The sequence below is a fragment of the Patagioenas fasciata genome, chromosome 18, assembly GCF_037038585.1.
Source record: "Patagioenas fasciata isolate bPatFas1 chromosome 18, bPatFas1.hap1, whole genome shotgun sequence".
Lineage (NCBI taxonomy): Eukaryota > Metazoa > Chordata > Aves > Columbiformes > Columbidae > Patagioenas > Patagioenas fasciata.
Window position 1 is genome coordinate 11943406 of NC_092537.1, and position 25927 is coordinate 11969332.

General features: G+C 46.4%; 1 protein-coding gene across 1 annotated transcript; it reads left to right on the top strand.

The window, feature by feature from the left end:
- LOC139829325 (protein shisa-6-like) lies at nt 1-24246 on the top strand. The gene is made up of 4 exons (XM_071816363.1): nt 1-55; nt 1777-1839; nt 13666-13791; nt 18105-24246. The coding sequence occupies exons 1-4, from the start codon at nt 1-3 to the stop codon at nt 18653-18655; spliced, it is 795 nt and encodes a 264-aa protein (XP_071672464.1). The 3' UTR covers nt 18656-24246.
- The last annotated feature ends 1681 nt before the right edge of the window (nt 24247-25927 follow it).

Sequence of the window (25927 nt, forward strand, 5' to 3'; positions counted from 1 at the left end):
ATGGCTTATGTTAAGGATCATGACCTTAGCAAGATTTTCAGCAGTTTCTGGGAATGTGAGACTAATTAGGGAAGCATGTCCTTAATGAACTTCTGTAGGGCAGATGCCATAATGGCTCACTGGCCATAAGCAGTGAATAGACATCAGTGGAGGGATGAACTGACGTGGATCTGCATTTAGTGTTGTTGTTCCTGGTGGGAAAGGAACTTGCTTATTAAATTTGCACATGATATGAAGCTTGGACAACCATAAGTCTGTTAGATGATGAGATTAGAATTTAAAATGTTCTTGACAAATTGGAGAAATAGACTGAAAATAAATTGATTAAATGGAGAAAAATGCTGCATATTGGACTTGAACCGGAATACTAAAAAGCCTTGTGTATGTTGAAGAACAATTGAATGAGTAGCAGTTCTTTGGAAGAGCAATAAGGTATCATAAAGGATCCCAAAGTTTGCATGAACCGTGGAAAGAAAAATATCATGTGGATTTGTGTGAACAAGAGTAGATGACTGAGAAAAATCCATCTGCTCCACTCTGTACCAGTGAGGTCTCTGCTCAGAAACACATCCCAGACTGCATTACAGACTTGGAAAGGTTCTAGGTTAATTGGAGAAAACACAGGATGCTAGAATGAGAATAACCCAAGGCAAAGCAAGTTGTCTAGGGAAACATAAAGGAAACGGTGTTGTTTAACTTGAAGAATAAAGTTAAGTGAGCAGGAACAGCTTTGTCATAAAGAAGTTGCAGAAATAAGGGGAATTTTTCTCCACGTCCCTGTGAGTCTGGAAAGAAGCAATTGGCCTAAAAGGCACTAAGAAAGACCTAATGAAACAGATCTTCTGGGAATAAAGTGAAACAGCAATGAGAGGTTTTTAAGAATAGCAGGGTAGACATCAGACTAGCCCACCCTGCACCGAGAGAGCATGAGATGTAAGAAGATTCCTTAAAAACCTCTTCTCAGCCTGCGATACTACAGTTACATGATGAGTCACAAAGATCCGGACAAAGAGTTCTTTCCGTATTGAAGCCTTGTCTGGGAACTGAAGATGATAGAAGTTTACCTGCAGTCACTTATCCAATGGTTTCTATTAAAGTGAGAAAGAAAGAAGGTTGTTTTCCAGCCCAAAGGGTAATTGCTAATGGCAGTGGTACCAGTCATTCTGCCGCTGATTGGCCTCCCACTTTGCAGCACGGTGCATTTAATGCTGAATGCATCAGGTCTTACAGGATTCTCACATCTCAGGGGAGGGAGATATACAGTCGACATGCAGCTATTTAACTCTATCTCCTGCGTTTCTGAGGCAACGTCTTTGATCTTCCCCTGTACTCGCACAGGACATCGCTGTTGTGGTTGCGGTCACGGTGGGAGAGTCTGTTTTCAGGTGGTTGGGCCCAATGTCCTGAAAACCTCCCCATGGGATGGAGATGGAGTGGTGGAGCAGGGCCTCCGAGGTTCCTGCAGCTCCCAGGGATGTCGGTGCACCAGCTATGGTTTTATTCCTGTCTGGACACGCTCCTTACCTTGGCAGATAACTCTTATTTGCAGGCTCAGCAGAAGGGGAGCGGTTTCCCATTATCACGTTCTTCTTGCATCTGGAATTTTAAGTGAACTACATAACAGAATCTTCTGCTTTCTTAAGCATTTTCTTCTCCTTTCTTTAATCATGCTGAGATTTCCTGTGCATACTGCGAGCTGTAATTATCATCTTCAGATCAGTGGGTATGCTAAGCCGTTTCTTAAAGGGATTTTTTTTTGTTTTCTGTGAATTTCAGATGACCAAGAACAAAATTATAATCACCTGATACTAAACAGTGCCACCCAGACACCTACACATGGTAAGAGAAAACAAAGAGCAAAATTACACATGCTGTAACTTTCCTCTGCTAGCCAGTAACATTTACTGGTATCAAAGTATGTTTAATGTTAATAGAAAGGTTCCTATAGCGATGATGCATGAATGGTGGTTTCCATTAACATTAAACATAGGACCATATTTTTTAAAAGTGCTCACAATGAAATATGGCCCAGTTTTGTATAACTTTACCTATCAAACTTGTGTTTCCCCATGTCTGATTGCTCCTTTCTCCCTTCCACATCAGCAAGGTGCTCTCAGATTTAACTAGCCAAAAGGATAACCAATGATAAGTGCATCTTGTCAGCCAAGCCACTCAACCGACTACTTGTGCATGTTTCTAGGGTAGGCTGAAGAACAGCAAACATGGGGCAAGGGCTCCTAATCTGATTATTTGATGTTGGTGTCATGATGTGTGGGCAGAGTCTGAGTTCGCAGCTCAGTCCAAGCTGTCCAGCCCGTACCTGCCTGGGTCTGGTCAGGACAACCTGCTGCAGCCCCTCATTAGCTGCACGGTGCCTCTCTAGTTTCTAGTATGTAGGATAGGTAGAGACCATGAGGAGATTCAGGACTCCCCCTGCCCACTTCCATAACCAATAGTGCCTCTTTCTAAATCAGTCCCAGTGGTTGCTTTCACACCCTTCCAAATCTCCTTTATTGTGGAAACGTGACGTTTCTCTGACCCTAGGAATGTGTGAAACCCAGAGCACCTCCATGTCCCCACACCCACCACAGGGTGGAACAGCACTGACCTATGCCCATAACCTCAGCAGTGACATCTCAGGAGACGTCTGGGGCAGCCTATCGCCCCCATAAAACGCGTCTGCTCATCCCTCTAAAGGGTGCGAGCAGCCCTTCCAGAGTTCCTCCAAAGCTCTCCTGGGTTTGGTCTTCGTACCCAAGCAGCTTCATACGTGTTAATACCCCGTCTGACAGCGCTCTTGCAGGGCTCCGAAAGACCACGATTTTCATTTGTCTTACATAGTTCAGCACATTTACTGGCGCCTCTCTATCCAGCCCTCTCAACCTAATAAACTTGGGGATGCCCCATGTTGTGCTTTAGCCAGTTTTAAGAGTTCAAAAGACACTCCTTTGTTTCCCCCTTTGTTTCCACCATCTCATGCCAGCTTGGAGATGTGTCTTCACCCCTTCCATGGCCAGAAACCTTGCTGCTCTCTGCTCCAGCCCTTCTGTCTCCTCTGCCCAAGCTCCCTCTTCTTTTATATTGCCTTGGCCCTTGCAGAGCAGTTGGTTGTGGGGAGCACGTCCCTTCCTGCATTGCAGCCACCATAGACCACCCAACCTGCAGCTCCCGGCTCCATCCAAATCCAGACCAGTCACCGCCTCCCAAATCAGTGGTTCCCCCTATCTCTGTGCAATCAGTCCAGCCTCTGAATGAACCTCCAGGTCCTCTCCGCTTTCTTCCCCCTTCTGCTGCTACCTTGCTTGGTCTTGTCCTTGCTCTTCCCTGCACCCTTTGCCCTTTTAATGTGAGATGTTCCTCTAGCATTTGCAGTTGAAATCTTCTTTCTGCTGTGGAACCAGTAAGTGACGGGTGTATCTCAACATACACCGATTCTCTCTCCTTGCAACTCTGAATCTCTGTATTTGTTACTCCTTTTGTTCTGGCATTTGTTTTTAATTCTGAAACTTCATCTTTGTAATTATTCTGGAATTGATTAGTTGTGACTGTTGTGTGTTCTAGTATAGAAATTTCCATGCTGCTTTGCTATAAAGAAGGGTGGGAGAACGACTGTCCTTGAAAAGGTCACCTCAGATCTTTGGTGTTTGTCCTTCCTAGGGGGTGGATCCGGCAGCTCCTCAGCCCACAAGTTACTTTTACTTCTAAGACTACATTATTAGGGATTTTTTTTCCGTCTCTCAAAAAACACAGGAGAAACAATGCCAAAAAGACAAAAAATATGAAGTAATATGGTTGAAATTTTATTGTCTTCTGGTCTGACTACTTGTTCTTCAAATGTAGCATGTACTGGGTTCTGAGATCTGCCCCAGCAGAGCCAGATGAGTCCCGTGTACCTGTGTCTCTGCCCAGAAGCTTTAATGTAGCTCCATCATTGGGTCTCCATTGCATTCAACAGCTTAAGGCAGCAACATTTGCTAAAACAGTTGTTGAACTTCCTCCTGGACCTGCCAGATGCTTTTCTTTTCTATGTACTCAAGAGACAAAAATCAAAGCAGATCTTTCGCTTTTTTTTCTCCACTCATTGCTCGTGTTTACTGTATCTTAATAATTTGGTGGTACAAAGTGACTTGAATGATCTGACTATAAAGAACTGTAGGATTCAGAGTTATATTTTGTTCATAAGTTACCCATATGGTCATGGACACTTATGTTCATTATATTCATGTGTCCTGTTGCTGGTGAGCCATTGCTTGGTGAGTCTAAGAACATATTTGGAGCTTTCAAATAGTGCATCAAAAGAGCTTGCAGTATTCATAATTACTGCTGAAATTCTGAGATAATTCAGCAAATCCACAGATTTAGTTTAATTCTCTTCCTGGGTGCGACATGGTGCACCTTTTGTGTGTGACTGTGCAAATTTGTAGGTGGACATGAGCTGTCCTTCTGAGCACCATGACCATGAGCTTGTCTCTCGCACCCACCATGCAGTGACACCATCGAGGAGCCCAAGAAGGGCGAGAAGCCAGTGTGAGGCTCCAGACCTGCTCCGTGTTGCACATGGCCTGAGTTCAGTTCACTGTTAACTGAAGCAAAACAAACGGAGGAAGGTTCTCAGGCCACTGGCACAGAGCAAACAGGGCAGGGGTTGTAGGTGACCTGTCACCAAAGAAGCCACACGTGAGCCTCAACAGGCAGAAATCTCTCCAGTGCCTGGAGCAGCTCCCCAGGGGCTGCCTCACCCAGCGAGGATGCGCTTGGACTCGCATTTGCGAAGGGAATCGTGAGTTGTTGCGGACTGCAATACCTGTCCGGGTGAGAACTGGGCTGCTGTGGGCTGCTGATCTCTCTCCCATCTCCTGCCACCACAGGAACTTCATAGGTTTCTTGCCATGACAATGAATCTCCAAACTCACACATTGCTGATGTGAGCAGCACGGGCTGTGCAGACATGGGGCCCAGGACTCTGAAGGAGACCTAGAATCATAGAGCCATAGGATGTCCTGAGCTGGGACTTACAGGGATCATGGAGTCCAACTGCTGTCCCTGCACAGGACACCCCACAGGTCACCCCGTGTGTCTGAGGACATCGTCCAGTCTCTTCTTGAACTCTGTCAGGTAGGGGCCATGAAAAAAAGTAGATTTGACCTTAGGTCTCTGAGCTGTTCAGCTTCAACTTCAGGTTCCCAGAATTAAAACCCTGAGACTCTGTTTTAACCTGGCCTGGGGGTCACCACTCTTGTCCACGCAGAGGACGTGCCCATCGCAGTGGATTGTGAGGCCTTGAGATCGCTGATGTGATTACACCGAACTCTTTCTGATGCAGGAAACAATAACCACTAATTAGTGGTGGGATTGCATATAATCCGTTCTGTCAGGCTGTTATCAGTTAATTAGCTGTTCATTGCACAGTTAACAGGGAGTGAGAAGAAACTCTCCCTTTTCTCCTTGCCTGGCTGGCAAGCGTGATGTGTTGGGGGAGACAATTTCCAATGGCCATCAGGAGGAGTGACCACAGGCAAGAAGGTCTGTCAGCCCACCATCTGGAGCACCAGGATTTAATCTCTGCTGGTGTTGAGGGCTCTGAATTAGCTCGTGTGACTTTGAGTATCCCACATCTTAAAGAAGTCATTGATTTTCTCCTGGTTTCGGTCTATTCGTGCAGCCAATTCACTTCTAGGACACTGCATGTCCCATTATAGAAGTATCTACAGTTCCTTAGAAACTTCAGCCTAAATTCTGTTTTCAGAGACAGACTTCAGAAGTGTGATGTAGGCTTCCTTAGCTCTAGACTTCAGTTTTATATCAGCTGCAGATTAAGCTGCAAATGAAGAATTCTACAGTGATTTCATAATTAAAAGGTGAATGCGAGTGCTCAAGTACTAGTTTCTAAGAACAGTTAAATTTAACTTATGAAATGCAGGTAAACCTGCTGATACATTAATTTATCTTGCTCAGCTATTCAGTCTTTATACAAAATAAACACATAAATATTTTCCTATAAAAACATTAAAATGTGGGGAAAAAAACTGTGCATAGAAAAGAACCAGGACAGTGGAGCATTAGATATAACAGAAATATATGCTGACTACCTGGGCTCAGTTTCTATAAAGCTTACTACTTTATTTTTTACTGCTACTGAAGTTTAATCTCATTACATTTAGTTCATATTTAATTATGCTAACCAAAAGAGTCTTGTATAAACATTTTTACGTCTACATAAAAAAACAAGCACATTGCTAAATAATATAGTTAGTAGGAAGTTCATATAATAATTTTTATGTCAGTTCATTGCATTTAATAGTCATGTCAGAAAATACTTGGTAAACAACCATAAACAACAAATGGCTTCACTTCAAGTGTTTAATTTGTCCAGGCACTTTTCTATAGATGATGTCTGGGTTTGCTCTCATGGAGGCAAATTTCTTTTTATAGGTGCACCAATGTGAATTTTAAACAAACTGCTATGTACGTACGCATGTATGTGCGTGTCTCTTTTGTAGCCCTTCCATCCTTCCTGTCTCCCTTCCCTTCCCTTCCCTTCCCTTCCCTTCCCTTCCCTTCCCTTCCCTTCCCTTCCCTTCCCTTCCCTTCCCTTCCCTTCCCTTCCCTTCCCTTCCCTTCCCTTCCCTTCCCTTCCCTTCCCTTCCCTTCCCTTCCCTTCCCTTCCCTTCCCTTCCCTTCCCTTCCCTTCCCTTCCCTTCCCTTCCCTTCCCTTCCCTTCCCTTCCCTTCCCTTCCCTTCCCTTCCCTTCCCTTCCCTTCCCTTCCCTTCCCTTCCCTTCCCTTCCCTTCCCTTCCCTTCCCTTCCCTTCCCTTCCCTTCCCTTCCCTTCCCTTCCCTTCCCTTCCCTTCCCTTCCCTTCCCTTCCCTTCCCTTCCCTCCCCTCCCCTCCCCTCCCCTCCCCTCCCCTCCCCTCCCCTCCCCTCCCCTCCCCTCCCCTCCCCTCCCCTCCCCTCCCCTCCCTTCCCCTCCCCTCCCCTTCTCTCTTCTCTCCTCTCCCCTTCTCTCTTCTCTCCTCTCCCCTTCTCTCTCCTTCCTTCCTTCCTTCCTTCCTTCCTTCCTTCCTTCCTTCCTTCCTTCCTTCCTTCCTTCCTTCCTTCCTTCCTTCCTTCCTTCCTTCCTTCCTTCCTTCCTTCCTTCCTTCCTTCCTTCCTTCCTTCCTTCCTTCCTTCCTTCCTTCCTTCCTTCCTTCCTTCTTTCCTTTTTCTCCATTTCAGAAATCCAGGCCATCTTCCTTCCCACACAGTAACAGGGCTTTGGGGGATATATTTCTTGCATCAGTTTTCTAACATCAGACCAGAAGCTTCAATTTGGGACAATCCCAGAAGATATGAAAATTATTCCCTATACTGTCACATCTCCTCCAGCAATTTGTTGGGAGTTTTGTGTCTGTTGTGTTTAAGACACTGTTTACAAAATTATAACAATTAAGGAGTGTTTAAATTAGATTTATCCCCAGTAGAAATATATGGGAGGAAATTAGAAGATAATCAGACCTCCAGAATATAACCTACAGAACAAACAGACACATTATGTTCACGGCTCTTTCTGCGGAGCAGCAGGGGTTCAGTGAAAGTGGGGAGAGATGAACCAGACTGGACAACATAAAGCCAGATTTTTCACGTGTACAAGTTGCCATTTGTGACGGGGGTGCCCGTTGATAGTTCAGCTGCTTTACGCCCCCACTTTGCAAAGCAAGGCACACAAACTGCTGTGTTGCGATACAGCTCCAGTTCCGCAATTACAAAGCAGATTGGAGCGAAGTCGTCAGAGAATCGGCATCGCTATTTACCTGTCTTGACGTGAGAACTCGCAGATGATGTCCCTGGGTGCTGAGACCCTGTGCGCAGGGTTTGCTGGGGCCACGGGTGGAATCCAGTGCTGTCACTTGTTGCCATGCACCGACCTTTCTTTAGTGAACAACTCTGGGGCTGAGAGCAGATTAATGACTTCAATGGTACCTCCCTTTAAAGTACTCAGTATTGAAACAATTGGTCTGCTTTTTAGACTAAATATGTCGTGTGTTTGGACAAAGAAATCACTTTTCTCAAGGCCTTACTATGGCAAGGCTAAAATAGCCTCCCAGCTCCGGGGTTAACCACTCTGCTGATTATGGAGGCCTTAATTTGCAGATTAATACTCTTATGCCACCCATGGCGTGGCCCATGCTGCACCCAGCAAGTGACTATCATAAATAAAAAGCTGAGGCTTGTGGAGTAAACCACAGCTGTGTAACTGTGTCTTCAGCCTCATGCCATGAGGAACCCGAGGAGATTCTCTCTGTGGCAATGCTGGTGTGAAGCAAAGGGCAGGAAAGCTCTGACACTGGCCTCAGGTTCCTCTTGCAGAAGCAGATCTTGACCCGTAAGCAAAGGGAAGCAGCATCTTTATCCCTGGCGCATGTGAGACTGGTGAAAAAGAGCAAAATTTCAAGAGGCAAAATCACAGCACCATGAAAGTCAGAGCCTGTGAAACTGCTGATAGGAAGGGGGTTTTTGGCATTTGCGTTACTAGAAGTGCTCTTGTTGTGGAGCTCACTATGGTTCCACCAGAACATTGTGTGGTCCCTGCCCCATCTTCAGCCTGTCTGGGGGGCTTGTGCCTCACCCTGGTCCCAAAGAGCTGGAGGGGGACAGTCACCCAGCCCATTCAGGGTGGACGATTCGTGTCTCTCAGCTAGTTTTGGCTTGCTCACCTTGCTTGTTTGGTGCCAGGATGAAACACGCTGGTTCATTTTCCTTTTTGAAACAGCTTCCCCTCCATGTGTTGGGCAGCTTCCAGCACGAGACGCTCGCAGGGGTGGAAGGAGTTAACGCGCTGAAGGTTTTCCATCACACAGTCTCAAGTTCAACACAAATTAGTCCTCGTCCCGGTTCTGCGCAATTCCGCATGCTGGTGCCAGAGCCGTGTGTTTTCTACATCCCATGGAAAGGCAGCTAACCCAAGGAGAAGTTAATCTATCTTTCGCTGTGATTGCTAAGTGCAATACTACTTTCTGTATTTTTTTCCTTTGATTTTAATTGGCAACATTATTCCTTTCATCCCGTGTTGTAGTGTGTGACTCTGCTACGTGCAGTTAAGCGCTTTGTGTACTCAGAAGCATCTTCATGTCAATAGCTCCTGGGTGATGCAATTCAAGTATATTATTATGCTGCATGTATATATTGGAGCATTTAGGGCATCACCTTGCAATGTGCTGCTGTGCCTCATCCTCTTTGCATCTTACCCCTTCAGATTTCTGTTCTGTTCTCAGACAGGAGCCCGGAAAGACCTAATCCCAGCATCATACTGATACGCAGAGGTTTTTTATCACTAACTGCATTGAAAACCCCCCATCTCCATCTGATATAAATGAGGGCAGCTGTTCACTGGAGAGCTGCTGATTTACACCACAGAGAATCTGACCTGCAAATGTATAAAACTCTTTGAGATTCTTCATGAGAGATGCAAAGGACTATTAATATCAGTGTTTGTAGCATAAAAACCTAAGTGTGAAAACACAGATACTTCACCCCCCAAACACTGAAGATTTATGTTATAAATTTTAATTTGAGTCTGTGAATATCAGTTCTTTGCCTGGTGTAACAGCGCGTCACTTCCAGGATGGCTCAGGAGGTGCTAAGTATTGGCACAGAAGGCTACCAAACGTCATCAGCTACAACCAGATATTCCTGCGGAATGTGGTCCTTTGTAGGAGCTCGCATCGGGATCAGAGGAGACGTTGTGTCTGGTCCTTCAAATGGCTGAGCAGAAGGCAGTGTGCACTGTGACAGAGGGCTGGAGCTGCACCGAGCTGCACCGAGCTGCGGCTGAGCAGCAGAAGGCTCGGTTCTATCAGTTTCTCCTAGGTGACATTGTTTGCTTTCTCTGGGTGAATGTTTTAAAAGGCATCTGTTGAAATGTCTTGCAAAATTCACACAACATATGTGCAGACTCATATGCTAATATGGAGCACATCTCTTTTGCCACTCGAGCTTTGTTTAAAACTTTGCATATATTCACTGGTTCTGTCTTGGGTGTCGTCAGCTCCTGTCCTTGTACATTAAAGGTTCTGTGCCTCATGTAAACACACTTTGAAACATAAGCTGTCTTCCAAGAACAAGACACACCGAGAAGACTTCAGATCTCATCTCCACAACACGAGCCGCCAACTTCAGTAATCCTGAGGCTGCTTCTGAGCCTGGTGCTTGCAGAAAGTTTGCAAAGCGCTGACGGTGAATGGAGACTCTCCCTCCACTTTAAATTACTTTCTTTCCTTCGTAGATTCCAAAGCAGGCGAGTGCCTGCACAAAGCAGAGGAGTTAATCCGTGTGTCCATCCAGAGACCAGCTGTAACCGCAGTTGCCAGTGCACAGGGTGAAGTTCTGCAGGCCCCAACATTCATGGGGGTGCCATGCCGGCCACCGGCCTTATGTCCTGAGAAGGTGGTGGTTGGAAACGTTCCTCTGGCTGCCCATGAGGGCAGGCAGTGCTCTGGTTCCTCAGGTGCAGAGCTCTCCACCCCATGGCACCACCTTCTTCAATCTTCATGCAAGAGTTTGGTCCAAATGGAGCAGGGCAGCCTTTCTGAGCTTGGCCCATGATTTCACTGGTTCATATAGCAGTGTTTGGACTGGCCCAACAATTCTGGCTCATGAAGCAGAAGAAGTGCATGGTTCTTGCTTGGTAGGTGTCCAAGGAGAGACATTAGAGCTGCAAAGGATGAGTCTTTCTCCACAGAGATGCCTGCTCCCTTCCCGAGCTTATCATGTCAACAGTGTGCAGCGTGGTGAGTTCTTGGCAGTGCTGTGCCACAAGCCACCAGCCCTGCCTGTGGCCAGAGCAACACAGCACTCGGTTGGAGAACCGTGAAACCGCTGATGCTCGGGAGATAGGAAATGCTGCGGAGTGGAGCCCTCTCCTGCTCAATTAATCAGAGAGACGCTGGCAGAATTTTAAGATGTTGCACTGGCTGTAAAAAGGTGTGCTTGCTTTGCTGGATGATGTTTCCGTATCTGCTGCATGTGCTCTGCCCTGGGTGAGCTTCATTTCCTCCATTCCTCTTCAAATAACTTTGCAAATAGTGCCCAGAATGCATGAGGTATCATAGAGGTATAAAATGGCACAGGGTTGCAGGATGGTGGCGAGGTAAATGTGGACTGTTAGCGGCTTCCAAAGCTAATCCTAGTAACCAGGGGACATGGTCCATTTTGCAGTGCTCATCTCCCACTGTGCAGAATGTAGAGCTGGACTGAAATGAGTGGGAATGCTGGAGAACAGAGCAGCACACAACCTTTTTATTGACATCTTGTTAATTGATTGTGTCCTGCATCTTCCACAGGAGTCAATAAACACCACAAAAAAAAGAAGACAGACCAGATAAAAGCATAACTCAAATACAGTGCAGGAATGAAGAACTACGAGGAAAATTCTCCTGAACTGGTCCCAAAATGTAAATTGTACAAGATATTTCTCCTTACTCAAGCCTCTCAGTTCTCTGATCTCACTATCAAAGTATATTATGAAAAAGACATCTGAAATGATATTGGGTAATTTCTGTTTATCCGTTATTGTGCTGAATGATGGGCAGTGGATTTCAAGGTGACTTCTCATTTACCAAAATCATCATGGTCTGTTCCTGACTGACTGGATGGAAAAAGCAGTGAGAAGGTGTACTGATTCTGCACAAGCCCATCAGATAAATGTGTGGCACTTAATTTCACACACCTCATGCAAACAGTCAATTAATGTTCCCGCTTTGGCACTGAACACAAATTCCATACATATGACTGGGCTTATTTCAGCATGTCCAATCCTCCATGCAAAATGGAGATTAGATACAGGTTCTGGCTGAGAAATTTGCAAAGAGATGTTACCCCAGGGTCCTTGCCACACAAGCACAAATACGAGTGGGGACACAGTTTCAATGCTGATATGGTCTCTGTTTACTGGATAATATCTAATCAATTGTTTCCAGTGCGCTGATGAATATCATGCACTTCCTAATCCTGCATTCAGTCTATTAGGCATGGATTGAAGTCATCAGCAAGAAAATAATGTTCTCAGAGAGATGACACATTAACTATATGCTCACTTGGGGCTATGTTCTTTTACCCAGACAATAACCCTATTTGAGGAGTGCGGAGACATAAATATGAAATAGGAAAGAACAGTTTATTAACCAAGATGGTTATTGCATTGTTTAGAGGAAATTTTCACCATTGTTAAAATCTGTAAGAAAGTGTCTCATAATTTCTCAGAACTGGGGAAAAAAATGCCACTCTGTGGAGTGCGGGGCTGTTCCTGCTCTGTGGGCGGCTGACTCGGCGGTCAGACCCTGAGCCCAGGGGAGGTGCTGGTTGAACCGAGCCGGTCCCTGCTCCTGGCTGGGCAGTGTCACCCCTCAGCCGGCTGTGCTGGCAGCGATGGGGACCACACAGCATGGGGGACCCCGTGCTGGTGCCAGGAGGTGCTCAAGGAGAGGGGCAGCTGTTCTACTCATGGTCATACCCTGGTCATAGTGGGGGAAGAGGACATTGCTGTGGCTTGTTCTGCGGGAAGCATCATGGTGGGGAGGCTCATGGAGCAGCAGAGTGCATGGAATCAGTGACGACAGGGGCAGGAAGGAGCAAGTGTGGGCTTTCTTGACATGGTGGTTGTAATTCAAGTGTTTAAAAATGAGTGGAATCAAGTCTCTGACAGGTCCCACATCACTTGTTCCAGCTCTTTGTGTCTCAGATACCCTGTCACACCCCAAATGGCTCAGGTCCCATAGAGCACTGGGCAAGTTACTGGGCTGAGAGCTGCCTGTCTTTGAGAAGAAGTTGTACAATGTGAGGGGTAGATGACAGAAGGTTTAAAATATCTAGGGTAAGTCACAGTGGGAGAAAAGTTGTGGAAGCAGCTCTACATGCCCACGTTTGGGAACTGCTGGGTCCATTTCTAGGCAACAGGGAGCACCAAAGACGCAGTGAAATGTGAGCACTCGGAGAGGGGGAAGATGTTCTGCTGTCTAATGCAAACAGGACTCCACGCAGGAGAAAGGCAACAGGGGACGAAATGGCCTGACTCTTGCTAAAGAGCTGACTTTGTGATTCAGGTCTAGAAAAATGTCTGCTGGAATATCTGCATTCTGCTTGGGTGGATTTTGTTATGAATTTTGAGATAGGAGAAGCTGTTAGCAAATGTTTGGACACTGCATAAAGACAACACATTTGACAAGGTGAAATTCTCCTACTGCTCTGTTACTTTTGTGCAGAATCTGTGCTTTGATCTCAACGAGTCCACCGTTCAAAGGAGGTAAGAGGGGTCCTGAGGCACACGAGTGCACACTGAGCACATGTTGCTTTGCTCTCCATGAGCACACTTTAGAGGCGTGCACAGAAGGGATGTGTGAACCCAAGGCTTGGGCATCTGCCGCTCCTCAGCTGTATCAGAAAATTTAGCCCTCTGATTTACTTTTCAGACTATACCTGAACTGGCCACCTCCCTGGCCTTTTGACTCAGCTAACTCAGTCCCATCACCCCTGCAAGCTTCACTCTTCTAGCTTTGCTTCAACATGTCCAACATGATACAGCTCTTCTCCCTGTTGGAGACTGTAGGAATGGCTTGCCTGTCTCACCTCAGTTTGATGCTCACTGTAGACATGCCTTTCTCTCTTTGTTTGTTTGTTTGTTTGTTTTTCAGACAAGCCACGAATGAACAACATCCTTACTTCTGCCACCGAACCCTATGATCTGTCTTTCTCCCGGTCCTTCCAGAACCTCTCTCACCTCCCACCATCCTATGAGTCCGCTGTCAAGACAAACTCAAGTAAATATTCTTCTCTGAAAAGACTAAGTAGGTGTCAGATCATTTCATTTCCTTTGTATCTCATTTGCTTGTAAGCCACAGTGGGCACAATGTTAAGTCAGTAACCTTCTTCCCTCTGTCATTGTACCACCCAAGTTGGCATCTGTGGTAATGATTCTTTTGGCTGTCGCTTCCCATCAAGGAAGAGTATAGAGGAAGAGTTACTTCATTACTGTGGGAGCACATGTGGTTATTTGTTTACTGACACCTCTTTGCTGTGCTGCGTCCCACTACTCCACCTCATATGTCCTTTTTCCTTCTGCCGAGGTGAGCTGAGATGAGCCAAGCTGGCTGAGCTCACCTCGGCACACCCAGGGCAGATACCTCAGTGTCCGTGGGGGCAGCTGGACCCAGTTGACAAATTGAGGCCAACAGAAAACTGCTGAAATTGTTGGGAGCATCTATTTCAGTCGGAGGACACGTGCCTGCCCCGAGCAGTGCTGGGATCTGCCGTGTCTCGTGGTGCATGTGTCCGGATCTGGTCCTGACCCATGCCGATCACTGATCCATGGTGCCTCTCTGATGCTTCAGCACACTGCTCACTACCCTGGTCACACGAGTTACTATCTGTTCTTCCTTGCTGTTTTATGTATTGCTTTGCTCTGCCAGCTTTCCCATAATGCTCCAGCCCAACACATTTGCTGATGGCAAACTCTTCAGCTTTGGTGGGATTACGAAATAAGTGATATTTGTGTGGTCAAATGCTCTCTCCAGACTGAAAATAGGTTTGTAGTATGTATGCTTCTGTGAGCATTTTCTGGATGCAGCCATGTATCACACTGCTTGATTTAGAGAAATAACTTAGATGTTTGCACTTGTAATAGCTCCCCAGGTCCCAGCACAGGGACGGTCACTGCCCTGGGCCTGCTGGCCACACCAGTGCTGGTACCAGCCAGGATGCTGGTGGCCTCTTGGCCACCTGGGCACACGCTGGTTCATGTTCAGCCACTGTTGACCAGCACCCCCAGATCCCTTTCTACCAGGCAGCTTTCCAGCCGCTCTTCCCTGAGCCTGTAGCATTCATGGGTTTGTTGTGACCCAAGTGAGGGACCTGGCACTTGGTCTTGTTGAACCTCGTACAACTGACCTCAGCCCAATGATCCAGCCTGTCCAGATCCCTCTGCAGAGCCTAAATCCCTCTGTAGAGCCTGAAGGCACAGCCAATGGGAAACCCATATGGGTTTGCTGCCTGAGAAGCCAGGTGTGGAGATCTCTGACGGGCAGGTGCCACCTCTGTGGGAAGCCCTGCGCCAAAGCACTGGTGGGTGGGTGGGTGTGGGACGCACATCTGAACAAGAGCAGTGGTATTAATTCTGTTCTGCCGAGCGCTCCAGGGAATTTCTGCTTCCAGCTAAGTGAGAAAGGTCAGTCAGGAAGGAAGTGAATATTTCCAGGCTTATTAAACCACTTGGTGTTGGCTAAAGAATCATCACAAATGACTGGGCAGTTTGAAAATGCTAAAGCCCATTAAAACAGGAGAGACAAGCCCAATGAAGAAACACACTGGAACTGCAGAGAAAGAAAAGCAAAGAAATTACTAGGATGGCCTTACATGCCTACATGTAGGCACATTTTTTAACCATTGTAACATACAACCGTGGGAATAAAAATACCCTTGGCTTTTCCACAGTCTCTTCCCAAAACAGCAAAAATGTACCTCATTTCCCTAATTACGGTGTCACTGAACTGTGCTCTGCCTTTCTGCAGTAGCAGCTTAGAAACCTTGAGGTGAGATGTGGGAGTAAATGGATTCATTTGATGCTCTGCCTCCAAATGGGGAAAACACCGGAAAAGCTGCCTGAGGGCAAATAGGCTCATCCTAAAGTCACATTAGATGGAGCACTCGAACACTGCTGAAGTTCGGTGACACAAACCCTGATCAATGTTTTTAGAAACTACCAAAGGAGGAACGAAAGGGTGGTTAAAAATAAGGAAAAAAACCCAAACAAACAAACAAAAATGAATGAAAAATGCCCATATTATGTGATTTCAAGTAATTCTACTTCCAAGTTTTTTAAAGCATGAGTGAAGCCCCACAAGTATGAGATTGACTTAGAGAAAAAAATCTGTCAATCAATACATTAGTGATTTCTTTCTGTCTGCTCATCATTTCTGGCCTTTTGGAATCCACTTAGGACACATTTTTGAACTTTTAAGTATGCCCATGAGGGAGAAACATATTTGATTTTAGTTTCATTTTGGCTAAAATTACAAATGTCAGTTATCATAGGAGCGTCAATACAAAGATAAGGGGTAGCAGTATCAGACCCTCGCTGTCCCAGTGAGCCCGCCTGTGCAATGAGGACGAGATGAATCAGACTGGATGGTTTCAGGCCCTGGAGACATTTTGATTTTAGCAACCAAATGTCCACAGTTCCCACTCCCACGTGTGGATGAAGCCCCTGGTGTCTCCAATCCCAACAGCCTGGGGCTGTATTCATTGCATTGCTTTCCTCGGGAGCAGAAATATTGCGGTTACAGAGCTCTGCTGAGCTTCTCCTCGGCACAAAGGCACATATGTGATATATGTGCCAATATCTACACATCTCTCAGCATCGTGGGAGGAGGTGGCCTGAATGAACCTAGAAACACCGTTGAAATTGGTGCCCTGACTGGTTTAGCCACTGCCAGCAAAAGGCTGTTCAAACTTCTACACTGTTTGCAGGGATGGAGGAGGGAAGAGAAGCTTATTTTTCATGTTCCTAATTGGCAAAACTTTTAAAAGTGCAGAGCATGCTGCATTTTTTAATTATAAATTAGCAAGGAACAATATCAAACCACTTTTAATCAGCTGATTCTGCCACCTCTCGAGCAGACTCAGACCACAGTAAATCTCACATAAGCTGGTTTAGCTCCCAGTGGCAATTACCACAGCCAAATGTGAGCATCCAAGCACTTCTCCATTTGGGATGTTCTCTGCTTTAATTACATGTATTTTGAGTCACTTGGGCGAATCCAGTGGAACTTCTCAGAGCAGAGACCAAGTGTCAACCTCAAACATCAATATCAAGTCTGTGCATGCCACGTGTGGGCAAGTCTGTCTATGATTATGGAATAAACATTTCTAAAAGTACTGTGGCCATATGCAGTTTCCTCTGTCCTTCATAGGCTTCCTAGCAGGTGATTTTATAGACACAAGAGTTTGAGGCCAGAGAAGCTGCAGTCTGATACTGGCAATGAGATGCTCTTCCAATAAGTTTGTGATTTCAAAAAAAGACTCATTCCTACAATATACACAGCAATCCCATCAGCAACAAGCATGTCAGTACAGGAGAGATTGGGGTGATCCCCACACCTCAGTGGTGTGTAGGCTGTAAAGAAGGGGTTGGCAGCAGCAGGGGAGCCAACAGGCTGTGAATTTCAGCACACGCATTCTGAACTTGTACTTTTGGATGCCGAGACAAGGGGATCGACCATCCTTCTTACAGATCCTCTGGGTTATGTGCACTCTTCACAGGACTATGAGAAGTGGGGCCCGGGGGGCACTAAAGAGAGTGCTGGATGTGTGGGAGAGGAGACGAGGGAGTTAGTGAGTGGGACCATCCAGCACAGGATGCTTGCAGCACTCGTGTTTGGCTGGAACCTGAAGGCACCAATGTGCAACCGCTGTCTTGTGAGCAAAGTTCGGGGATGTTGTCAGCACCAATCACGTACCATAAGGTTTCTCCAAAAGCACTCTGGCTCCTGGGACAGCCAGCCAGTTGTCTTCATTTTTCAGCCAATGTGGTACATAAAACCTACAGATTTATGGCTACGTCAGAGGAAATAGGAGATCTCCACATCATGTTTAACTATTGTTGAATGCCTACAGAGACTCTAAGGACTGGAAGCGGGACCCACCTCATGATTGCCCAGACTGTCTTGCAGCAGAGGTTTTGCTCTTTTTATCCCTGTACTTTCTTTGTATGTGTATTGTGAAGGTGATATTAAATACTTTCTCCATAACCCGTCGTTTGTGTAAATCATGTGAAACCACAGTCTGGACTCAACAGTATATGAGATCTGTTGTGTCATGGTGTGAGGTGTGATGCATTGCACAGGGACTCATACCTGTCTGTGTGCAATTTATAGCTCTGCCATAAGCCCATGGCGACACAACCCACACAGGGCTGGTGCCTCTCTTCAGACAGCACCCTGATGTGTATGTCCATGCCCAAGTCCAGCTGCTGGTCTCACCAGGAGGCCACTCCAAAGCTGTGTGCTCTACACAGCCCCTTTTCACCCCCCGGGACAACGCTCTGACATTTCTGACTGTTTCCTTTCCTTTCCCACAGCTGACAAAGAGGCTGATGAATACTACATGAGGAGGAGACATCTGCCTGACCTGGCAGCCCGGGGCACGCTCCCTATCAACGTCATCAAAATGTCTCAACAAACCAACCACAGGGACAGGCCCCGCCGTCCCATCAGGGCCATGTCCCAGGACAGGGTGCTGTCTCCTGAGAGGATCATGCCCGAGGAGTTTAGCATGTCCTATGAACGGATCCTCTCAGACGAGCAGCTGCTGTCCGCCGAGCGCCTCCACTCCCAAGACCCCCTGCTCTCCCCGGAGCGGTCGGGGTACCCCGACCAGTCTATGTCACGGGCATTGTCACACACAGACGTCTTTGTATCAACACCCGTCTTGGATCGCTACAGGATGACAAAAATGCACTCCCATCCTAGTGCCTCAAATAACTTGTACAATACCTTAGGTATGAACCCGACCTCTGCCAAGCGCCAAGCGTTTGCCTCCCGACGGCACAACACGGTAGAACAACTGCATTATATTCCAGGACACCACCATCACTACCGCACAGCGAGCAAAACAGAGGTGACTGTTTGATATGACCTTGTGCATTGTAGATACTCATTAGGGACCGGGGTGGTCACAGCACCCCATACTGCAGTGGCCTTATAGGCCAAGATAACCTCTAATAACTCAGTGTCTGAAAAGACTTCTCTGACAGTCCCATCCACCTCATTGTTTTTAAAGCCACCCCTTCATCGGTGACATAAGAAGAACCCAAGCAAGCAAACAGATGATAGTGAGGGATAATAGAGGAAATTTCCTGACGTGCATCAGTTTCTGTCAAAGAAAGCCACAGTAATAGATGACTCCTTCCAAGGGCTCACCTGCATTAGCTCATTGTTTTTATGAACTTAGGACTTTTCAGTTGCTACAAGTAGAAGCAGTCTCGTGTCGCCCAAGACAGGGAGGAGGAAATGCAGCCCCCCATCCTGGCAGGAGGGGCCCTGTTCTTGGTCCTCATGCCAACCCTCATGTTTTTGGCCTTTCCATAGCAAGTAGGTAAGCTTCTGGCTGCTGGGAATCACCTCCAGACCGCTTGGTATCAGCCAGCACCCACACATCTGTTCTTCCTCACCCTTGGAGCAAATTCAAGGGCAGACTTTCTTAGGGGACTGGCAGATCTAGGGCCAAGAATAGCCTGGCTGAGAAATGAAGTTTTAGTTTATATTAAATATACTCATAAGATAAAAATATACTAGTGCCTACAAATCGCCTGCTCTCTCAGTGTAGGACGTAGTGGGGTTGATGTGTTCAATAAGCACAAATACGCTGAAATGCTTGTTAGATCCTTTTCTCCACTCATTCTAGTATCTTGGAGTTTCCAACATGTAAATAGGAAGGAGGAATAGGGTTTCTCTTCCTCCAGCTTCTTGCCACTGCTGAACCTAAAGCACCAGAATTCTTCTGACCTGTGCTGGGGAAAGTCCTGATTCCACTGAGACCTCTGCAAGGCAAGGATACACATGGTTATCCGAGCCTGGATTTCTCCCCAGGAGTTTATTTTGCTGACAGCATTTTCCACTGGCCCAGTTCCCCTGTTTCTGAACATATTCCCTCCTCTCAGCTACAACCCAGAACTCCATATGTAGCAAATCTTTTTCTAGCCCTTAGCAGAAGCGGAAGGCTGAGGGTGTCGTGTCGACTGAAAAGCAGGTTGGTAATTTTCCATTATTTCCTCTCCATGTAATAGCCCCCCAAGAAAACCTTGCAAATTCCAGTTCCGCTGAGTACCAAGTCCTAACCATGAAGACAGTTACATTTCATGCATATAAATTATATATCCATCATAATTACAATAAATGGGCATGTTGTATATCTGATATAATACTAATTAGACACTGTATATTTGTAAAATCTTTAAAATGTAGACTTGTGGGTCCAGAATTTGTGAGGGCTTTTTCTTTGGTTTTCTAACCAGAGCGGGCTTTGCTTTTTTCTTTGTTGAGTTTGATTTTGTTTTGGCTTTTCTTCGTTGTTTTTGTGTTCCTATCAAATTCTGTAGAATTAACTCACACTAGAACATACTTCTGCAGCCAGGAAAGGGTCTCAGGGGTTTTGAAGGCCAGCCAGACCCAGTGCTGTCACTGTTGGTGCTGGACACTCTCCAGCACTCAGTGTCCGTGGTGTGCACATGAAGCCCCACCGCATGCACATCCCCATGCTGCCAATCCCAACGGCAAGCGCGCTCCCTCCTCCGGGTGAAATGGGGACTGACCTGGGGCTGTAAATGCATTCCCATACAATATTTCTCTCTTCGTGTCCTACATTCCCACAATGAGTCTTTTCCTACATGGCTCTTCACAATATTTCATTTGAGTTAGCTCTGCCCTTCTCCCTCCCCTCAAATACCTCCCACCTCCTGGCCTTAATGACATTCCCAGCTCAACACGTCGGTCCTGTAGCATACAACGATTATAGGCTCATGTGAGCTTGAGTCTCGTGCGGAGGTTTCTGATGTGTCGCTAGGTTTTTCTGGTGCGGGGTCGGCAGGAGGAGCAGGTTGTCTTCCTCTGGTGGGATTCAGAGGCAGGCCTCAGTGGGGTGGCCATGTGGCCTTTCTCTTTCCCAGCCTGTCCTGGGGCTGCTTGTCCTGGTTCATGAGCTTCCTTCTGCTCCACCTGATGGAGACTGGGTCCAGAAAGGACTCCATCTGTGAGAAGTACTGGGGCTTTGTTTGATGGAAACTGAGCTGGGAAGGAATAAATCAGTCTCCGTGGTTCAGATGGTCATTACCATGCAGCATTGGGCAAAATCGTTCTGGACAACAACCAGAATTGTCTGTGGATCAAGGTGGCGGTTTGTGGCATGGGAGAGATGAGAGAGAAAAGGCTCACACCTCATCTCCTGGCCCCTTCCCTTGATGGACACTTCTCTCCCCTGACTACCTCTAAGCTCCTCAGCTCAGTCACTGGATATGTCTTCACAGAGGACAATCCCTGTGAAAATAGCACCTCTCGTGACCTTCCCACAGACCGAAGTTTGTGACTCTTGTGAAGAGAAGAGCAACGCACATGGCTGATGGGAGGCAGATCCTGCTGAGGTTCTGGGGCTCTTCCATTCTCTCTTGGTCCAGGAAAAGCCAAGATCTTCCCCTCTGCAAGCAGGGAGATGTGAACACTGTGGGAGAGGAGAGTCCACCCTAAAGTCTCCAGGAGTTAAGGTGGCAGAGCCAGAGGAACAGAAGTGACCATGTGAGGCCAAGGGAAGGTGAACACTCCTCTCTTTCCATTTCTATAGCCGTGTGTCTCAAACTCTAGTCTTCACCTGAATGTTCTGTTTGTGAACTAAGAAGCTGCTGGATTAGATGCAAATATGGAAATTTTTCACTCAAGTAACAAATGTTGTGCACAGGTCCAGGCCATTTGATCTCAGAGCCTTTTCTTATTCTGACTGACAGATATCACAGGTCCTCTGCTAACTTGTCCTAGCTGGGCAATAATCCTCCAAAGAAATCTTAGCCCCATTTCCTCAGCTTTTCCACCCACTCAACTGTTTCAAGCAGATGTGTCCCACAAGAACCATCAAAAAGCCTTTCTAGGTCAAATCTCTTCAGGGACCCTGCCACCACTGCAGCCAATTTTCAGCAAAACTCTCTGGGAAGACACCATGCCCTGGACAACCACCATTTGTTCCTGGGCACCATGTGTTCCCATGGTTTGCTTTGCATGCTGGAATGGGATGGCAGCTAGAACAGTGGCATTTCAGCATGCACAGGTGTCCGTATGTAATTTCTTATTCCCCGTTCGGAGAGTTTGTCACTGAAAGATCACTTGGTCTGGGACTGGTGTCATGATCCACAGCCTGGTCCCCAGCAGTTTTGTTCCCCATGGTCAACATGTGATGATAATGGTAACACTTTCCCATTGGGCAGAGGCATTCTGAGGGTTCGTACCGTGATGTCTACTAAGTGCTTTGAGACCCTCTCACAACAGACACTGTAGAACAGCAAAGCATTTTAATTAATATTGTTTGTCACCATTGTCCTGCAACATCATGTCTGATGTGTTGCAAACCAGAATGTCTGTCCAGAACGAGAGTTCAGGGGCAGGGGAATGCAGTTCCCGATTGCCCATCGCTCTCCTTCTGGGCAGGGGCCATCACAGGCAACAGCTCTTAGGGATGCTGTTACCTGCGCTTTGATCTCTCTGCTTTCTTCTCCTCATGTGTGAGTCACTGTGACATTCTGCGCTCAGGAGAGAAGCAGGAAGCACTCACATTCCTCTGTACAGTAACATATAATCTGCCTTGAATTACCTATTATACGCTGAAGAATTGATCTGTCTTTTTCTCCAACCCACAGGTGGAAACACCCACCTGCGGAGCGGCCAGTTCCCAGAGTGCATGTGCAGGGACTGGGGAAGGGTGATGTAGAAGAGTTTATATTATTTCCTAGAAACTGATGATTATTTGGATTTCCCAAGCAGCAACACATAATACTGAGCTGCACTGGATTTTATACATCTCTCTCATTAATACAGATACGTGTATGTATATGTATATACACACAAACACATATATATATACATACATCCTGTAAAACGCAATCATTAAGTTATGACTGACCCTGTACCAATCTACACTTCCAAACTATATTGAATCACTCTTTGAAATACGGGAAAATATTTTTAATGAACCACACGGATCACCATATGGAACACAAATTTTGTCATAAAAGTCTTCTAATGCCAGTGAATCATGTTTTAAGGAAAAATGAAATATTTTTCAATGTTTAATGTTCCTTTTATAAATGATGATCTGCTACTTGGGGAAGGGGGTGGGTGGGCGGGTGGGAAGAACCAGGGACAGTTACCTGGGAGTGAGCCCTCCTTTCCTGGCCTAGGTTTAATTCCTGTCTCCTGTTCTGGTAGCCTGCAAAGCTGGTCCCATGAACCTGGGCTTCCCACATGCACATTTCTGTTCTTATGTCTATCAGAAGCATTCCCACCAGGAACCTACAAAAGCCTAGCATGAAGTTTTTGGAAGAGACAGTTAGTTCCTGGTAGCTGGGAAGATGCCTTCATCTTCTTCCACCACAACAAACAAAACCATTATGAAACAGGGTAATTTTAATTGTATTTGAAGCAAGTGTTCTGATTTGTGATCAGTTTGCCATCCTCAGTTCATGTGGTGGAGAAATAGCTTGTCTTAGCTTTTTTTTTTTCAGGTTTAGTGTTTAGTCTGGAAGGAGGAATTCTGCTGAAATATATTAAACAAATATGGATTTCTTGTTCAAATATATTTCAGATGAGTGAAAAGTTGGTAGGGAAAATACATGAGAAAGGGGCTTAAATATTTTCCTAAAAAGTGTTGTTAGCAATAAGCATGTGTTGGGGCTGCTTCTTCAAGAACAGCCACCTCTGTGTTGTATGTGGGTAAGCGGACGGTAGAAGGTGTCGTTCCCAGCCTCTCAGCTGGTTCGTGGCTGTCAAGGAGGTTCCCCCACCGAGCCCCGAAACCTTTTGGGAAAACCAACCTGCGCTTCACCCGCTGGCAGTGCGGGGGCAAGGGGAGAGATGGACCATCCCGTTGGAGCACGTTAGCGTAGATCTGCAAGACATCTTTGCTCTCGGCAGCAAGTCAAGTGGCGTCCCGTGCCTGCACCGTGGCCGTGCGACGTCCGGGAGGTCCCCACGCCACCACCGCGGCTGCCGGGACACGCGCCGTGCCACCCACGATCCTTCGCGGCTCCCGACCTCCCGTCTGCAAACCCCTTAGACATTTTTGTAGCGAGAATTTCTTGGCTCTGAGAAAGACACTTCTTACTGTAATATTTTTAGTTTGGGGGACAATATTTCCTAAGAGCGGTTAAGTGGATATTTTTGTGCTTTAGCCCGGTTTATGGATTCCATGTTTATTATACAGTAGTACTGAAGAGGAAGTACATTTGTATCTGTAATTTGCACAGACTCTTGGTTAACCATTAAACAAGCTTCAAGATGAGCAGTATTTGACTGTTTTTCTCTGTATTATTCTTGTTGTTATACTTACCTGTAAAAGCACATTCCGTATGTACTGTAAACAAAAATATTATCAGTTTAGTAAAATTTAGAGTCTAAGGATTTTTCCACTTTTGTCAGTAACAAATATTTATGGATTAAAAAATAAAGGCAATTTCAACATATAAATTGTTTCTTTTTTGATATCTTTTTTGGGGAAAAAAAAAAAAAAAAAAGAAAATACCAGTTTCTTGGCATCCTTCCCAATCTTTGTAACCAGAGTTTGAAAGGTAGATACCTATATCTCTGTGTGTCGTTAAATATCCCTTATTAATATGAATGCTACAAGATCTGGAAGAGTCATTACTTTTACATATTTATTTACTGCATTTCATCATCATGACAGATAATAGGGGGAAGAGAGACAACAGTATTTGATGTAAAATTTTCTCATGCAAACGTATAAGATTTTATTTTGAAATTGCCCTTCCTTAATTTGCGTTCATAAACCGCGACGCATCCTTGATCTAGAAAGCTTTGTATTGCAAAGTCAGAGCTTGTGAAATGTCCTGTAGCACTGGGGGTTTCAGCAGGGGCTTTGCTTTTGCTGCTGGCAGCACAGCACACAGAGGAGGTTCCTCATGATTCTTCTGAAAGATGAGAAGAGCCAAGGAGGCCAGAGTGTTCCTCACTGAACAGCCCCCACCATGACCATTGGGGGTGAAACTGCATTTTCATTGCTCCAAGTCTGGGGTTTCTTACTACTGTCTCTAGTTCTGGGTCCCCAGTTTAAGAAGGACAAAGAATTACTGGAGAGAGTCCAGTAGTGGGGTATGAAGATGCTGAGGGGTCTGGAGCATCTTTCTTGTGACGAGAAACTGAGAGAGCTGGGACTGTTGAGCTGGAGAAGAGAAGCTGAGAGGGATCTGATCAATGGGATCAATATCTCAGGGTGGCTGTCAGAGGATGGACCAGACTCTGTTCAGTGGTGCCCAACGCCAGGGTGAGGGGCAACGGGCACAGACTGAAACACAGGAGGCTCCATCTGAACATGAGCAGAAACTTGTTTGCTGGGAGGTGCCAGAGCCTGGCCCAGGCTGCCCAGAGCGGGTGTGGAGTCTCCTTCTCTGAGACATTGAAACCCGCCTGGACCCACCTGTGTGATCTGCTCTGTGACCCTGCGTGAGCAGGGCTTGGACTGGGGATCTGCAGCCCCAACCAGCCTGGGATTCTGTTTTTTGTTTGCTTGTTGGTTGGTTGGGTTGGGGTTTTGTGTCTTTTTTGTTTGCTTGGGGTTTTTTTGTTGTTTGTTTTGGTTTGGGTTTTGTTTTTTTGTGGAGGAAATATCAAATTTTGTATTTCCATTTTCATATTAATTTGCCTTCAGCATTGTGCAGATTTGCTCACACTAGACATGCGATAGCTGTTAGTCAGTGAGGACCTCTGGAAACAAACAGTTGAGGCAGCAGCCCCTATGCCAGCGCACCAAGGGTGCTGCCTCCCCAGGCGGGGAGCTGCTGGGGGCTGTGCCGCAGGGCTTTGGGAGAAGCTCTCCTCATCCATTCGTGCCACCTCTCTGCCCCGTCCCTTTTGTGCCGCCTTGCAGCTCTGGCCCTGAGCTCCAGAGGAGTGCTGCTGAGATAACATCATGGGGCAAATGTCCCAGGGATCCTTCCCCCCGCTGCCTTGTGTGCTGCAGAGGTGGTCACAGCACCATCACCGCTCACCAAGCCTCAAACTCCCCTCTTCAGTCTTTCCTCAGGCTCAGCTTAAACAGACAAAACAAGTTTCGAGGAGTAACACCCACCGCCAAGAGAAGACAATCATCTTCCAGGGTAGATCCAGTGGGAAGAAACAGCCCCTTTTGTAG